Source organism: Aphanomyces invadans (assembly GCF_000520115.1).
Source record: "Aphanomyces invadans strain NJM9701 unplaced genomic scaffold supercont1.50, whole genome shotgun sequence".
Lineage (NCBI taxonomy): Eukaryota > Oomycota > Saprolegniomycetes > Saprolegniales > Verrucalvaceae > Aphanomyces > Aphanomyces invadans.
Genome location: NW_008580195.1, coordinates 285191 through 300555, shown reverse-complemented (window position 1 = coordinate 300555; position 15365 = coordinate 285191). Strand labels below are relative to the sequence as shown.

Genomic DNA, 15365 nt, shown 5'->3' with positions numbered 1-15365 from the left:
CAGGTTCGAGGCCGGCTTCGGTGGCGGCGAGCGCAACAGAGTCGCCTTCGCCCACGGCAGCCGCGATTTCCAACGCTTCGCTCGACGACGCACCCGTCTGTTCCGAGGCGACCGTCGCTTCTTCGATCACGTCGGCGATCTGCGAGTTGGACAGGCCGGCGTCTAACGCAGCTTCCGCGGCAGACGCTGCGCAAGCGGTTCTTTTGAATATTTTTGGTTCTCTTTGGGCGAATCAAAACAGCTTCTAGTACAGAAGTACCAGACGTTTTTTGCCAACGTCAAGTGTAAAGTCTAGTTAGTCTTCAACGCATTGCATACAAATTTCCATATAACCTGGAATACCACTTTGTCGAGTTTTTATCAAGTTGACTGTAAAATACTACGTAGTACCATTTTCATTTTGGTCGTGCGTGTGAGCTCTGATCGACATCAGTCACGATATCGATCGCTGACCGTCCAGTGTCCCATCAGCGAGGGGTGTCAAACTGGTTGTCGAACGACTAAGTGGTAGACGCGACGAGGTTGAAGTCGGCGGTGGCGGCATTTGCCGATGTGGCAGCTATTGTCGACGACGAGAGCAGTCCGTCAGATCGCAATGTAGTGTGGAATCGAGGAACCTGTCTGCATGCATATCCAATGCAAGTCGTGCACAGTAAGAGGCCGTCGTGCTGGTGTATGACAGATGGCGACGCAACAGGCTTTGCCGCTTCCACTCGGAGCGGAATCCCGAGAGTTTACCGAGAAATGGTGAACATGGTCAGCAATTCTACGATGTATGCGTGAAAATGTCGGTGGACCGCCTCTCCAAGCGACGCTATAGTTCCAATTGAGCAATGCCGTCGCCCAGCATTGTCGGTCCGTGCGCGCGCGGAAGCCTGGAGGGGGTCTATTTTAACGCGCGGGCGGTTTCATATGCGTTCGCGACGAAACTGGGACGGTCGACTCGATGGAGACGAGCGATGACTCGACAGAGGCGCTCGAGCAAGAGTGGGCAGCTTCTATCGTTCAGCATTCGTGGAGGGCATACACCCAGCGGCAGTGGTCAACGTGGCGCCAGCACGTGACCAGCCACGGCGACGTGAACGAGAACGCCGCGTCAACTGACCAACGTGTCCGAGCGTTGAATGTGAACGACCAACACGCCAGCAATGGTGGCGATGATGTGGTGCCTTTCCGAGAAAACCTCGTATCTCAGCTGCATTCTTTAGCGTCTGTATCTTCAGTGCCCAACAACGGTCCCCTGCAGCCCCTTTGCCACGACACGCCACCAGCGAGCCAGACGCCTCAACAAGGTACCGCCACTCCCCGTACTGCACAACTTCGTCAAGCTGACTGGCTTTGGGCTGACTGTGTCCAGTCCATGTAGCCGAGCCCCATGTGGACGACGACGTCGTGCATGCACGACTCGAGTCAGATGCATTGTTCCAATCGCTCAAGGCCAAAGAGAGCGTGTTGGACCTGCAAGTGAACGTGCTCCTGCAGCAGCAGCAAGCACTCGAGGCGCGACAGCAAAAGCTTCGGCAGATCAAAGCTCAAAAGGACCAAGAGGCCAAGGAGCGAAAGAAGCTCGCCAAGCTCCGCGCACGCGAGTGCAAGGAGCTCGAGGCGCGAAGGCAGGCGGAGGCCGAGAAATTCCGGGCCCTCGAAACCATGCACATCATCAAGACGGTGGACGCGCCACCGGCGATTCCAAAGACGCATCAGACACCAGTCCGCAAGCGACAGCCAATTGTCCACGTCGCCGACGTGACTCCGATGCCCAAAATGAAGAGCTATGCCAAGCTACCTGGATTGCAGGTGAGTCAAGCAGCTCCATCTATAGCGTGACGTACATTGTATCTCTAAACAATTGGAATGCAGCAGGGAGCGTCCATCGACGACGCGGCAGGTGACAAGCCCGTCGTGGCCACCAAAAGCAGTGCGTTCAGCAGTGAGCGCCAGGCCATGTCATGCTATGCGCAAGACCTAACTCCCCTCGTGAACGGCGAGAAACCGAGACGTGTCAAAGTGCCCGAGCCAGTCGTCGCCAAGCCACAGTCCACGACGAAGAAAGCCAAGCCGAAGCGCGTCCAGAAGCCGTCAAAAGTCAAAATCGTCGAGTCCATAAACCAGTCGTTCGACAACCAGTTTGACGACCTGGACACACCCTTGTCCATCTCCATCCCCTCTTCGTACACCGCCACGGTAGCCCCCTTGACCTCCTGGGGTGACGGCAGAAGCATGTCATGGTGCTGCATACGTTTAGAAACGCAACGAGTTTCCCCCAAACGCCAAGTACTCCACAGCCACCCCGTTGACCGCCGAAATCAAGCACATCCCCTGGGCGTCAACGTACACGAAGGAGTTCGAAGCACCCGTGAGCGCCATGCAGCAGGACTTTGAAGCCACGTTGCACGAGGTGCTCAAGCAGCATGCGACGACGCCCACTACGACCAGCGCGAGCGATGCGACACGAGTTGATCTTCCAAACCACGTGAGCCACCCCCCGCCGTCGTTGGCCCCACCGTCTTCTATCTCCATATCGGTTGGATCTATGCATGACGATTGCACGATTGTGACCAAAAGAATGGCTGCTATAGGCTGCGCGAAATATTGGCCCCAGTCAAAACTGTGCATTGGCGGCAACGGTATCCCGGCGAGAGTACTTGCTCAACAAATACGGCAAAGTCGACATGGATGCCTTCAAGTCGTCGCCAACAACGACCGCAACCCCCGACGCCCCCGCACACACGCCAAGTGACATTACGTCGCAACGCACGTACGATCGACTTCAGTCGATCTTGGCAAAGTACAATATCGCCACAACCTCCACCACACGTTCTGAATCGAGCAGCACACAGAGTCTGCTGGCTAAGTATGCTCCCGCAGCCCATACAACATGAACTATGTCCCCTTAATCAGTTGAGTTGCACGCCGGTACAGGTATCTGGAGGTACATAACGAGTGAGGGTCAGCGGTCGGCAACGTTTCCCACGTCATAATCTCATGTACGATCAAATTTGAAAAAGGATGTTACTTTAGTTGGCGTACACTTGCAGCGACGACACGGTGCGGTTTTCACGGGGAACATCGACGGTCCAGGGGCCGCCTTGGGTCGCCGTGTACGCGAGCAAGACGTCCTTCTTGGGGTCGTTGACGGTGTTAAACTGCTTGGCGCCGTCCATCCAAATCGGCAACTTGTTCTTGACTTCCCCGTTCGAGAGGACGGTGAACCAGTACGTGGTCGACGGAATCAGGACGATCGGCGAGGCAGGGAACCATTGAAACTTGACTCGTTTGGCGAACTTGTCAATGGGGATGCGGGCAGGTTTGTCCGACTTGGTACAGTTCGGCAAGCCTACAAGACAGCCATGAGCCCTCCATTGCGATGTCCCGATCAAAGCAGTTCCGCACCGTCGACGGAAGGGCATAAGTCAGCTTGCAGCCACAGCGACGTGTTGCCTCCCATGTTGATCGTGTTCAACGTAAAGTTGACAAAATCGAGGGTGAGCCACGTCGGGTTGCACGCGGTGTCTGCGGCCGGGAGGCTGCGGAATTGCACGGCAACGCCTTGATCTTTCGAGATGGGGGTGCCCGTGGCGCCCGTGTCGAGGGGGTCGAGGTTGTCAAACACGACTTGGGACGCGGCTGCGGCGTGGACGAGACCGGCAAGGAACTTCATGGCAGGGGAGGACGCGGGGAATGTTAATATGACGGTGGTGAACAATGCCACCTGGTGTTGTTGGTGCCGAGGATTGCCTTGGTCCGATACGATGTCTGACCACATGCACCGCGACAGCTCCTAGGTGCAGGTTCAACATTGTGGCGGTGTCGCCACCCATCATGGATGGTAAAAGTGCAGATCCTAAATTTTCACCTTGCAACTACAGTATACCTGGTGAAATAAATATATAGCACACATTTGTCGTATCTGGACTACATGACCTTCACCTCGTGGAGATTACATGACACGCTGGCATTCCAATCGACCAGGAAGTTCGACTGGCGAGTTCTACGGTGTGCACCACCGCATCAGGCGGCAGTTAGTAGGCCGGGTGGCATATTGCGGCAAGCGCACACCAAGCAATCTGGTCAGGCTTCTCGAACCACGTAACCAGAAGATCTGGTCACTCCTTGTCTTCTCGACGGCGGCGGAGGCGCAGGGCTCAAATGCCAGCCGGTGAGCGTCACCCAGCAGCACTTGAGGGAGGCGTTGAGCTTTCTGCTTCACCGCAATAGTTGACCAAGCTCGTTCATTTGCCTCGCTGTCCACGCGAAAGACCTCGGCTCATACGTGCGGCGATGGTTAATAGAAAAAGGGGTTTAGATTGGGCGGGTATACACCATCTAGATTGCGACGACTTGCATCGACGACACGGTGCGGTTGTTGCGGGGGGGGTCGGCGGCCCAGTCGCCTGCGTCGGACAGCGTGAACGCCGACAGGACGTCGTTGGTTGGATCGTTGTCGGTCGTGAAACGCTTGACCCCGTCCATCCAAATCACGGCATGGTTCATCTTTTCGGCATTCGATAGCACGACGAACCAGTACAGCGTCGAGGGGGCCATTTGTACGGTGGCGCTCGGTACCCATTGGTACTGGATGCGCTTGGCAACGATCCGGATGGGAAGACGCTCGGGGTAATTGGTGGAAGGGCATTTTGGCAATCCTACCATGACCCCGTCAGCTCCAGTGCATGAGGCGGCATGTACCGTTCTCGGAAGGGCATAGCGCAACCTCCAAGTACGTTGAGTTATTGTCGACATTCTCTGTCGACACGGTGAAGTTAACGTAGGCGAGCTGGGTTGGCGCACCGCACGCGTCCAGGCTGCGGAATTGCACGGCTAGACCTTGGTTGTACGTGACCGGTGTCCCGAAGGACCCGCCGGCGGCAGGCGGCAAGCTATCAAAGACCAATTGCGACGCCGTGGCGACTTGCAGCAAGGTAGAGAGGGACTTCATCGGATGACGGGTGCGGTGGTTAAGCCAAATTACACAGTGCGACTCTGGCTAGCACAACCTGATTTTGGGCAAGTCGAAAAGATGAAAAGTTTACCCAAACCCCTTGCTTATGGTTCCCTGTCGACAATTTGGAATCCAAACCGTGCGCGATTGGCGACAGGTACAGGCGAATCTCATGTGCTGAGCTCAAATACGGCTCGTTGCGCCGTGGTCAATATGGCGGAATATTTGTGGCACTGTTGCCGAGCGTACACGAGGTACTCGCGGTTGAGGACAAACGTAAGTGCTCGAGACCTGCGTGCACACGCGCTTGCTGTCGGGCTAGCTATGTTCAGCGGATACCACATCGCTTTCTAGCCGAGGTTATGCCTAGCAGTGGGTTCTATCACACATGAAGGCGTCACGACTTACGTTAACGCATTGTGCATTACACTTGCTGCACCCATGTCGACCTGCACGGTGTGCGTTTGTTGGTGGCGCCGTTTCATCGACCGCCGCTTCAATCGCCGGCACGTTACACTGATAACGGCTTCCTTTCGCCAGCTCCACGGGACCATCCACCAACATGTCCTCGACAGTCGAGAAGACGGGAGTCGTCCGCCCATTCGGGATCAAAACCGGCAAATCGTCCGACTTGGCTGCCCGGAACGCGGCCCTGACCCCGCGCCGGTTCAAAAAGTTTTCGCTCAGCGAAACGTGGCTCCCACTCAAGGTACATTGCTCGGTCAGGACTCGGTCGCTGCTCACGCAGGAGCGGTCGTCGTAGAAGTCCTCGCCTGCCTTTGACTGCTTGTTTCCAGAGAACCACTCGAGCGACGTGAAAAAGGTACGAACTGGAGCCATCGCCCGTCTGACGAGCCCGCCCCGTAGATTAAGTACGCGACATACCCGTACCATTACTGGGGCCTGGCACTCATCTTGGCGATCGGGGCCTCCATCTTTGTCTACGCCCTGTGTTCGACGAGCAACTTTCGCATCAAGAAGGGGTTCTGGTGGCAATACATGATCATCGTCGTCCTGTACATGTTTGCCGCCATCAGCTTCTTTCTTCCGCGCGTCGAAGTGTTTCGAATGAACCACACTTACATCACCGTGTGCCGCCCCAAGACGTATCAGTACCTCCTTTGCCTGTACTGTGTGCGGGAAAATGGCCCCCACAACTGACTACTTCTCGATCGTTAGCACCCGGGCACTCGAGTTCGAGCGCAAGCTAACGGACGTCCGTTCCATCATGGTCGAAGAATCGGTACGTTCGACGACGCTAGCCAAGGGGAACGTCGCGGGCGCCCATGCGTTTGCCGTCGTCCGGTCCTGTCGGCGCACACGAATCATGAGCTCGCGTGCGTGTAGGGGGAAAAGATGGGCGAAATCGACACGCGATTATACACGATTCGGTTTGAATTCTCCGATGGCGTCGTTGAAACATTGCTGGAACATTACTCGAAGCGAGTCGCGATTCGCCGCTGCCGCAGCTTGAACTTCCTTTTGGCCGCGTACACACCTGCGTCGCCGATCAAACCTCGCACGCCCAAGGCTGCCGCCACGGCGAAAATCGAACTGGAAGTTCCGCCTCCCGTCGTGACATAGGCCATTGCGTGAGGGCTGCCCACGGTAGCTCGCTATCTGTCGTCAACTATATCCTTGATTCCCACTGTCCTTGCGTCCAAATGCGATCGATAGGCCAAGCAGACCAAGGGCTTTGACAAATGCTCCCAGTGCATGTCGTCCAGGCGGTGTCGCGCAGCAGCTAGGCAATATGGCTTGGCATCGTCGAAAGTGTTTCGGAGAGCCTTGATGGAGGATTGTAGTGGTGGTGGCGCTGACCGAGCTGGTTCAATAGCGCATGCCCGTAGCTTGCAGTGCGGCACGACTATTCTAACCACCTGATTCATTCATGGCAGGGAATTTGACGGTGGAGCGCGTGTGCACTGAATGACTGACAGTGCCGTTCTCTCAACCACGACGTTGACCGCACAGACGGGGCTAGTTGACACTACTATTCATCACGCAATCATTGTCATCGCTAGCTCTATTCGGTCCAGTTGAGCGTACGTGCGATCGCTTTCTTCCACTCGGACGTGAGCTTAGCCCGTGCATCGTGCTGCATGTTGGACCGCCACACTTTGGCGACGTGCCACGTCTTGACTAGATCATCCGTGTTCATCCACACTCCGACGGCCAAGCCGGCCGCAAAAGCCGCTCTAGAAAACCAATTTCAAATCACATTCACGCTCCTTGGAAGATGACGAAATCCATCGAGATGGCGCTTGACGTACCCCAGCGCCGTCGTCTCGGCCACAACGGGGCGCACGACGTTGGTATCGAGTATGTCCGCCTACAACGACCCTCCACGTCTGACATGCCGCCACGTAGCCAAAAGAAAGACTCCTCTACCTGGATCTGCATGAGCAAGTCGTTTTCAATCATGCCACCGTCGACACGCAAGCTAGATAGTTCAATCTTGGCTTCATCTTGCATGGCGTGCACGACGTCCATGACTTGGAACGCGACGGCTTCCAGCGATGCGCGGGCTAAGTGCTCGCGAGTGACAAATCCCGTGAGGCCGCAGATGACACCCCGGGCGTCCGACCGCCAGTACGGAGCGTACAGGCCCGAGAACGCCGGCACAAAGTAGCACCCGCCGTTGTCTGGCACGGCGAGCGCGAGGCCTTCGATGTCAGACGGCTTTGTGATGATTTTCATGTTGTCGCGTAGCCATTGCACGACTTTGCCAGCCACAGCCACACTCCCTTCCAACGCGTACACGCACGGCTCGTTCCCTAGCTTGTACCCCACTGTCGTCAAAAGTCCCTTGGTCGATGAAATCGCGTCCGTGCCAGTGTTCATCATGAAGAAGCAGCCCGTGCCGTACGTATTTTTGGCCTCGCCTGGTTTGAAGCACCTACGCCAACGAGTAAAAGCCGTGGCACATGGAACGCGCGACACCACGTTACGTTTGGCCAAACATGGCAGCTTGCTGGTCGCCCAGCATGCCGGCAATCGGGACATTCGGCAACACAAAGTTGACCGCCGTCGTCGCGTACACCTCGGACGACGACCGAATGGCGGGCAGGATGGCGCGCGGGATATCGCAAATGCAAAGGAGTTCTACATGACCATGAGTTGCAATGTACATGACCGGCCAAGACTTGCACCTTCACTCCAATCGAGCGTCGACAAGTCCATCAAGTTGGTGCGCGACGCGTTCGATACATCCGTGGCGTGGACAGCGCCGCCACTTAACTTCCACAGGAGCCACGTGTCGATGGTTCCGAACAAGACGTTGCCCGCTTCGGCATTCGCGCGAAGGCCAGGCACGTTGCGCAACAGCCACATGATCTTGACCGCTGAAAAGTACGTCGCAAGGGGCAGACCCGTTGTTGCACGGAAGCGGTTGATGTCGTGGCCTTCCAGCAGCTCGTACACAATATCGGCCGTGCGCATGTCGTGCCACACCAACGCGTTGTAGACGGGTTTGCCGGTCACCTTGTCCCACAAGAGCGAAGTTTCACGCTGGTTGGTGATACCGATCGCGCTCACGGTTGCGCCCGGGCCGTGCTTCATCGTTTGGGCAATGCATTCGTGAACGTTGGACCAAATTTGGTCGGCGTCATGCTCACACCAGCCAGGGTGGGTCTGGATTTGGTCGTGCTCGAGCTGGTGCGACGCTACGATCTTGCCTGCCGTGTTGAACAGAATGAAGCGCGACGACGTCGTGCCTTGGTCGATAGCACCCACGAGTTGTGTCGTCATGGCGGCGGCGCAGAATCCTCAATGCCATCGACGATGATCTTCCGGATACACCGTGGGTTTTCCGGATGTTCACGTTGAACTGGAGAGAATCCGAAGCGCGGCTGCACCCTCCGAGACCGCTGCGCGCGCAGGGCAGGACCGACAGCAGGCGCGGTCGCATGAGGCTTTGCAAGTTACATGCATATTCATCTAGCTGGCAAATACGGGTTGTACGGGGTGCCATTCGAAATCCAGGCCAACTTCAGAGGGCCCAAATCCAAAAGTATAGAGTGATTCGGTGGCGGCGCGCGAATGTACTTCATTGCCGTGGTGTCGTTGCGCGGAAAGGCTGCGACAAGGACAGCGGGTCGTAATCTCCACTTGTCATGGCATTAACATGGCCAAGCATTGACAGTTTGCCACGTGTGGTTGCTCCCATCCGTGACCACCGGGTTTGGAGCCAACTGCGCGACGTGTTCGTGCAATCACTAGGCTCAGTGTGCATGCTCGCTGTGTGTACGGGCTCTGAAGTGCCGTTGGTTTCGTGAAGATGAAGCTTCGTTGTCGATTGCTTCCAGCACGTTGTGAGGAACGATATGTCCCAGTTGGCCGGGACTCGCTCTTGCAAACACACAACTATGCTGTGCTTACCGGAAGCTTGGCTGGCGAGATCACGCAAAGGGAATTTCGCGCACGCCATCGACGGGACCTCTCAACTCGAAGCACCACCGCACAGTCGGCTACCCTTACAACGCACTAGAGCTTTCTCGACGTTCACTCGGCAGGCGCTTGAAGCAGGTGGCCAGCAGACAAAAGAGCGCCGAGAGAGCCTTTGCGGCCAAGTCTGTGCATGAATGCACACCCAAAACAGACACCCTGGCTGCCACACACCAGGCAGCCACGCAATGTCTCCAACGAGCTCGTTGTCTGCACGTCGACGCCAAACTTGTGGCAACACAACGACGGCACCGCTGGTTTGTGCCCAAGTGGTCAGTTGCCACCCCCCCATGTTTTGACAACCGTCCGGATAAATTTCCGTCGGCAATACTGTGTAAAATCCACCGGCTAAAGTTACCAGGTCGTAGTGTCCATCATGTTGGCTCGGGAAACGATGGTCGCGGCGGCGGTGCTAGCCGCCATCTCGATACATCCCGCCACGCCCGCCTCCACCGTGTGCCCGTATGGCAAGCTCCCTTCCGCATTCAACTCGGTGATCGTGTCGGATCCGTCGCTGTGCCCGCCGACCAACTTGACGTGCGTGGTCGATCGATCGTGCAAGTACATTGGCGGGTCCGACACTGTGTCGTGGAATGCGATCGGCGACTACTCTGGCCTGCCCCCGAATCGAACTGCTTGGTACGTGGCTGTGGTCTGGCCATGCTGATTTTGGACCAGGTCGTTCAACGGGGGCGCGGTATGTGTCAACGTAAACGCGGCACAGTTTCCATCCACGATCACGACGCTGTACGAACTCCACACTCGTTGTCGCCATGACGCATCGTCGAGTAGAAAACTATCCAACATGACGTTTCCACCTGACCTGGTCAAGCCCACGTGGCCGGCCAAGCTGAAAGAACTGTACGCAATGTTGTGTGCGTGCGGCGGCGGCGGCCTGAACCTTGTCTAGGTTCATCGAGACCACCAACATCTCGACGATTCCGACAAACTTGCCGTCAACGCTGTCCTTGTTGTACGTCCGCCGCCGCCGTCGGTGGACTGTCGAGGGTCATCAAAGTGCCCGTAGGTTTCTCGGCGGCAACTACCTCGTCGACGCCGCCGAACTCAACTACCTTCCTCGCTCGGTGACCCAACTGTACGCATCCCGGTCGACCGCGCTATCGTGAACCCACACTCTATCTTGTAGCTCGCTCGAAAACAACGACTACACGGCCCTGGCAAACCTGGACTGGTCCAACATGACCCAAGTGTACGTGCGACGTCCGACTGTGGTCTCTAGCGGTGGCATGACCAGGTACTTGAGCCGCAACCCAAAGCTCAAGGCGCTCTCCAACATCACGTTCAGTTCCAAGATCAAGAATCTGAACCTGGAGAACTTGTCGCTGACTTCGTGGATAATGGACCCTTTAACGTTTGTCGCGCTCAACTCGTCGCTCCAGCCCAACAACACTGCGGAAGACTCGACCTTCACGGACGGCTCAAAAGCATTCACGGGCTACAACTACTACAACCTGGCCATCACGACCAGCATGAGCGAATGCAGCTCGTACCGGGGGACTCTAACCGAGCTCTGGCCGGACAAGCGGTTCCGCAACTTTAAGTACAAGGACTCGGTCTTTACCGTGTGCGTGCTTCCGAGTAAGTGTGGCCGAGGGCCTCGCGTAACCAAATGGTCACGTTTCATCCGCGTAGGTGCAGCGACCACGGCGGTCCCCACGGCATCCCGCACCCCAGGCGATGAGGGCGGAGGGCTTGGCACGAGCGCGATCGTCGGGCTTGCTGCTGGCGTTGGCATCGTTGTCGTCGGCGCCGTCATTTTTGTATGCGTTCGTCGGCGCCGGGCGGCAAAACCCAAGTCGCCTGTCTTCGAAACGATGTCGACGCCAGGGACGTTGGCAGGAACGGCGACCTCGATCGATGTCAACATGAATTGTTTGCAACTGGTTCGGATTTCCAACAACGAGCTCGTGGTCGGGCCTCAAATTGGCGCGGGGGCGTTTGCCTCGGTGCACAAAGGGCAGTTCCAAGGCCGCGCGGTGGCCGTCAAGGTCCTGCTCAAGGATCGCATCACGACGGCGTACGTGCAGTCGTTTGTGGACGAGATCGTGTTGATGAGCCAGTTCGATTCGCCGCACGTTGTCAACTTGATTGGGGCGGCGTGGACCCGCGTGGCTGACGTCAAATGCGTCATGGAACTCATGGACGGTGGCGACTTGAAGGACTTTTTGGACCACCACACGCCGGCGCAATTTCCGTGGGCCGACAAGTATATCCACGTGCTGAGCATCGTGGACGGGCTGAGCTACCTCCACTCGATGAATATCGTCCATCGCGACCTCAAGTCGCGCAACGTGCTGTTGGATTCGACCAAAGGCACCAAGCTGACCGACTTTGGCATTTCCAAGGAAGACATCCAGGCGACGATGACGGTCGGCGTCGGGACGTTTCGTTGGATGGCGCCCGAGATGCTCCAAGACAAAGGCTACGGCGTATCGGCCGACATGTACTCGTTTGGTACGTGTGCATGCTAGTGTGCTTTGTTCATGCGACGGGTGTAGGCATGGTCTTGTCCGAGTTCGACACGCATCGCACGCCGTACGTAGATTTGAAAAACCCCATCACGCGCCAGCCGCTCGCAGACTCGGCCATTATCTTGAAAGTTGTGTCCGGCAGCATCCGCCCGACGTTTACAAGCGACTGCCCTGCCTGGATTGTCGACCTGGCCTCCAAGTGCCTGCTCCTGGATCCGTCCCAACGGCCCACCGCCATGCAAGTGTCCCACACGATTCGATCCAAGCTCAAGGAGTTGTCGACGCGCCTCTTTTCAATCTAGATGTTTTGCTGAACTCGCTTCTTCTACGTCGTTTCTTGGCACGCCCGACCCGCATTCGTCGCGCTAGTTGGGCTAGACGCACAACCATGCCTGCACCTTTCGCCGTCCCGACAACCCCGAAACCCCGTCGTGACCACTGTGGCAAGTACAGCGCGCAATCAAGTTGCCGAGCACATGGTGTGTTCGACAGGTAAAGGATGTGGGTGTGGCGCCTTGTCGTGTGCGGTGGCAGCGGCGCCATAGACGACCCCTGTCACGCTGAGGCCGACCAGGAGGGGCGTGCCTCGTCGTGCAAATATCTTCCAGCTCAGCCATGCTCCTACCGAGAGTTCTCTCAACCGCCTAATCGCAACACACACACGTCTTCCTGTCGAACGTGACCGCCATATTGGATTTACGTTCGTCGTGTCCCAAACCGTGTTTGAAAAACGATTCTTGGGGGTGGACAAGCAATCGTGACGACACCCAAAGGAGCGCGTCATCGGCTCAACGTCTTGGGTCCTTATTGCGAGTCGCGCAGGTCACAGCCGCCATGCCGCCGTGATGCCGTTGTCTCGGTCGTCCGCCGAGGCCGCCGACCGGCTGTTCGGTGGCGGGTGTACTAATGCGCTTCTCGTGTTGCATGTAACGTCACATCTGCTTTTTAAAATATGCATGTTTTATTTAGGATAAAACACGCATTCTCGACCACGTTTCGAATGAAATTCGAATAAAATGATCTCGATTGAACGACAGTCCAGCACCCGGCCGCGTGACAATCGTCCATGTGGCGTCTGGCGATTCAAAGCATTGCACAGAATCGTGACGGGCCGAGCGCTCTTGTCGACGACTCCAAGACCAGGATCGACCCACGTCCATGCCACCACTCGTGCGGCATGCCCACGTCCGTCAATGCGGCCGGAACGAGCCACGCAAGGACCCGTTTCGGTGTTCATTTCGTTTTGATTGGCTAAAATACACGTATTGCAAACATTTCCAGCCAATCACAGTGGAAGGGTTCAGCATATCATTTAAGTCAGCTGGAGCCACGGCTCAACATTTCGGGATTTGCGTCGACAGACGTCGAAGAGGATGATGTTGAGGGTCGTTGTCGCTGCGGCCGCGGCCGTCTCGGCGGTGGATGCGCAATGTGACTACTCGAGCTTGGCGGCATCCCAGGTGTTGATCTCGGACAAGTCGATCTGCCCGCTGGTGAATTCGACGTGCGTGGTGGACAAACGCACGTGCACCGTGTTGCCTTGGGGATCGTACTGGGATGCGATCGGGACATTCAAGGACGCTCCTGCCCAATTCTACTCTTGGTACGCGTGTCTCTATCTCGTTGTGATCCAGTTCTTGGGTGCCTGACGACGTGGTAGGTTCTTCACGGGCGGACGGAGCGTGATCAACCTCGACATGGCCACATTCCCCGATCGTTTCTCGGAGCTGTATGGACCTTGTATTCATGGGGATATCTATCGTTGACACGCATGCACTTGCACGATAGATCGTTCACAAACATCTCGTTGCCCGCCGAATCCAAGTTGCGGCCATGGCCAACCAACTTGACCAAACTGTAATGGAATTCGCGTGCCATGCGCCGCCTGACCGGGTGGATAGGACCATGCAAAATGGCAACCTGAAAAAGATCAGTGTGCTGTACCCCCTCCCTTCCAAGCTCTCCGTCCTGTACGTGCACGTTTTGCCGCGCCGCCGTCTTTTACGACTGTGGGTTGGTAGGTTCTTGGGTGCCAACTACTTGTCGTCCGTCGAGGACCTGCGCACACTTCCTCGCAGCATCACTCGCTTGTACGGCAGCATCAACGTTGGTCCGTGGAGGCTCACATGATGGTCAGGTCGCTCCAAAACAACGATTACACGGAGCTGACGAACCTCGACTGGACCAAGATGACGTTGGTGTGAGTGGTGCCACTGCTCAACATCGTGGTCTCATCGTCTTGGCGCAGGTACCTCATCAACTGCAACCTCCTGCGATCGATCAACATGGTCAAGTTCAGCACGTCGATCGTGCACCTGTACGCCACACCATCGATCATGACGCCACTCACAACGGATGGCAGGGACTTGTCGTCTGTCACGCTGACGAAATGGATCATGGACAACAGCACGTTTATCGCGCTCAACACGACCCTGCGTCCCAACAACACGGCCGACGACTCGACGCGGGACGACGGCACGCAGAGCTACACGGGGTACGGCTACTACAACACCAAGATCACGACGAGCGGAGCCGACTGCGCCGCCGCCAACGGCGTCATCCAAGAACTGTGGCCGGACAAGTCGATGCGCAACTACAAGTACGCGTCCGAAGTGTTTAAAGTGTGCGTCGTCCCAGGTACGATGCCACCCACGCGTTTGGACCATCCAACATTTCGTTTGTGGCTAGACGTAGCTACGTCATCGACGTCAGCGCCCGTCTCGACTGCCCCGCCGAAACCCGACAACACGGGCGTGATCGTTGGCGTGATTGTCGGGGTCGTGGTGGTCTTGGGCGTTGGGGTGTTTTGCTTTGTCAAGCGGCGCAAACCCCAGCCAGATGACGGATACCCCGAGCGGTCGAGCCGCGGCAAGTCGGGAGGCAACCAGGATCACTACCACCAACTTGACGGTGGCGACAAAGGTTCCAACAATCGGCGGTCCGTCACTCAAAACGGAACAACGCACAACTCGGGCAACCGGTTCTCCAACTCGGGAGGCCAGTCGATGCCGTCGTTGACGTCGACGGATGAGAGCAACATCAACTTGGCGCCGCTCGCGCTCGTCCGCATCGAGGCACGGGATGTCTTGCTCCACCAAAAGCTCGGATCGGGTGCGTTTGCAGAGGTGTGGCGCGGCTCTTTTCTCGGCGATGATGTCGCGGTCAAGATGCTGCATCCAAGCCGCGTCACCGTCACCCAGATTCAATCCTTTGTGAGTGAAATCCAGCTCATGAACTCGTTCGACTCGCCGTACATTGTAAAGCTTGTTGGCGCGTGCTGGACGCGGCCGTCGGATTTGCAATGTGTCATGGAGCTCATGGACGGCGGCGACTTGAAGGACTACCTGGACACGCACTCGCCGGCGCAATTTGCCTGGATCGACAAGTACAGACACATTTACCAGATCGTCGAGGGCCTTGTCTACTTGCATTCGCTCAACATTATCCACCGCGACGTCAAGTCGCGCAACGTGCTGTTGGATTCG

The 15365-nt window shown here is 56.8% G+C and overlaps 7 protein-coding genes across 10 annotated transcripts in view; 4 read left to right on the top strand and 3 right to left on the bottom strand.

Moving 5' to 3' along the window:
* Positions 1–921: 921 nt before the first annotated feature.
* H310_13363 (hypothetical protein) lies at positions 922–2894 on the top strand. The gene is made up of 5 exons (XM_008880838.1): positions 922–1292; positions 1358–1797; positions 1864–2184; positions 2246–2524; positions 2580–2894. Exons 1-5 carry the CDS (start codon positions 947–949, stop codon positions 2880–2882), a joined length of 1689 nt encoding a protein of 562 aa, XP_008879060.1. The 5' UTR covers positions 922–946; the 3' UTR covers positions 2883–2894.
* H310_13362 (hypothetical protein) lies at positions 2894–3838 on the bottom strand. The gene is made up of 2 exons (XM_008880837.1): positions 3394–3838; positions 2894–3337 (listed from the first exon to the last, which is right to left on the bottom strand). Exons 1-2 carry the CDS (start codon positions 3764–3766, stop codon positions 3018–3020), a joined length of 693 nt encoding a protein of 230 aa, XP_008879059.1. The 5' UTR covers positions 3767–3838; the 3' UTR covers positions 2894–3017.
* Positions 3839–4275: 437 nt separating this feature from the next.
* On the bottom strand, positions 4276–4992 carry H310_13361. 2 transcript variants are annotated; one of them, XM_008880836.1, is made up of 3 exons: positions 4792–4992; positions 4690–4746; positions 4276–4646 (listed from the first exon to the last, which is right to left on the bottom strand). In XM_008880836.1, the coding sequence occupies exons 1-3, from the start codon at positions 4937–4939 to the stop codon at positions 4327–4329; spliced, it is 525 nt and encodes a 174-aa protein (XP_008879058.1). In that variant the 5' UTR covers positions 4940–4992; the 3' UTR covers positions 4276–4326. The 2 variants fall into 2 exon arrangements, with proteins under 2 accessions (XP_008879058.1, XP_008879057.1); XM_008880835.1 differs by having other exon boundaries at positions 4690–4992.
* Positions 4993–5465: 473 nt separating this feature from the next.
* Positions 5466–6622, top strand: H310_13360 (hypothetical protein). Its single transcript, XM_008880834.1, has 5 exons — positions 5466–5651; positions 5706–5765; positions 5810–6069; positions 6122–6185; positions 6290–6622. The coding sequence occupies exons 1-5, from the start codon at positions 5505–5507 to the stop codon at positions 6524–6526; spliced, it is 768 nt and encodes a 255-aa protein (XP_008879056.1). The 5' UTR covers positions 5466–5504; the 3' UTR covers positions 6527–6622.
* H310_13359 lies at positions 6596–8703 on the bottom strand. Of its 2 annotated transcripts, XM_008880832.1 has the most exons (6): positions 8095–8703; positions 7894–8047; positions 7334–7841; positions 7216–7274; positions 6992–7140; positions 6596–6935 (listed from the first exon to the last, which is right to left on the bottom strand). In XM_008880832.1, exons 1-6 carry the CDS (start codon positions 8690–8692, stop codon positions 6832–6834), a joined length of 1572 nt encoding a protein of 523 aa, XP_008879054.1. In that variant the 5' UTR covers positions 8693–8703; the 3' UTR covers positions 6596–6831. The 2 variants fall into 2 exon arrangements, with proteins under 2 accessions (XP_008879054.1, XP_008879055.1); XM_008880833.1 differs by having other exon boundaries at positions 6596–7140.
* A 1032-nt stretch (positions 8704–9735) lies between these two features.
* Positions 9736–12191, top strand: H310_13358. Of its 2 annotated transcripts, XM_008880831.1 has the most exons (9): positions 9736–10027; positions 10067–10135; positions 10181–10249; positions 10299–10361; positions 10416–10484; positions 10536–10598; positions 10644–10987; positions 11042–11863; positions 11908–12191. In XM_008880831.1, exons 1-9 carry the CDS (start codon positions 9765–9767, stop codon positions 12180–12182), a joined length of 2037 nt encoding a protein of 678 aa, XP_008879053.1. In that variant the 5' UTR covers positions 9736–9764; the 3' UTR covers positions 12183–12191. The 2 variants fall into 2 exon arrangements, with proteins under 2 accessions (XP_008879053.1, XP_008879052.1); XM_008880830.1 differs by having other exon boundaries at positions 10536–10987.
* Positions 12192–13253: 1062 nt separating this feature from the next.
* The window catches only part of H310_13357 (serine/threonine protein kinase), a gene marked incomplete at both ends in the record, with an annotated part of 2751 nt that continues 639 nt past the window's right edge, over positions 13254–15365 (top strand). The window contains 9 exons of the mRNA XM_008880829.1: positions 13254–13483; positions 13541–13609; positions 13669–13737; positions 13782–13850; positions 13902–13970; positions 14018–14080; positions 14129–14197; positions 14243–14517; positions 14569–15350. Of these exons, the coding sequence (XP_008879051.1) occupies positions 13254–13483; positions 13541–13609; positions 13669–13737; positions 13782–13850; positions 13902–13970; positions 14018–14080; positions 14129–14197; positions 14243–14517; positions 14569–15350 (1695 nt within the window). The remainder of the gene's footprint in view (positions 13484–13540; positions 13610–13668; positions 13738–13781; positions 13851–13901; positions 13971–14017; positions 14081–14128; positions 14198–14242; positions 14518–14568; positions 15351–15365) is intronic.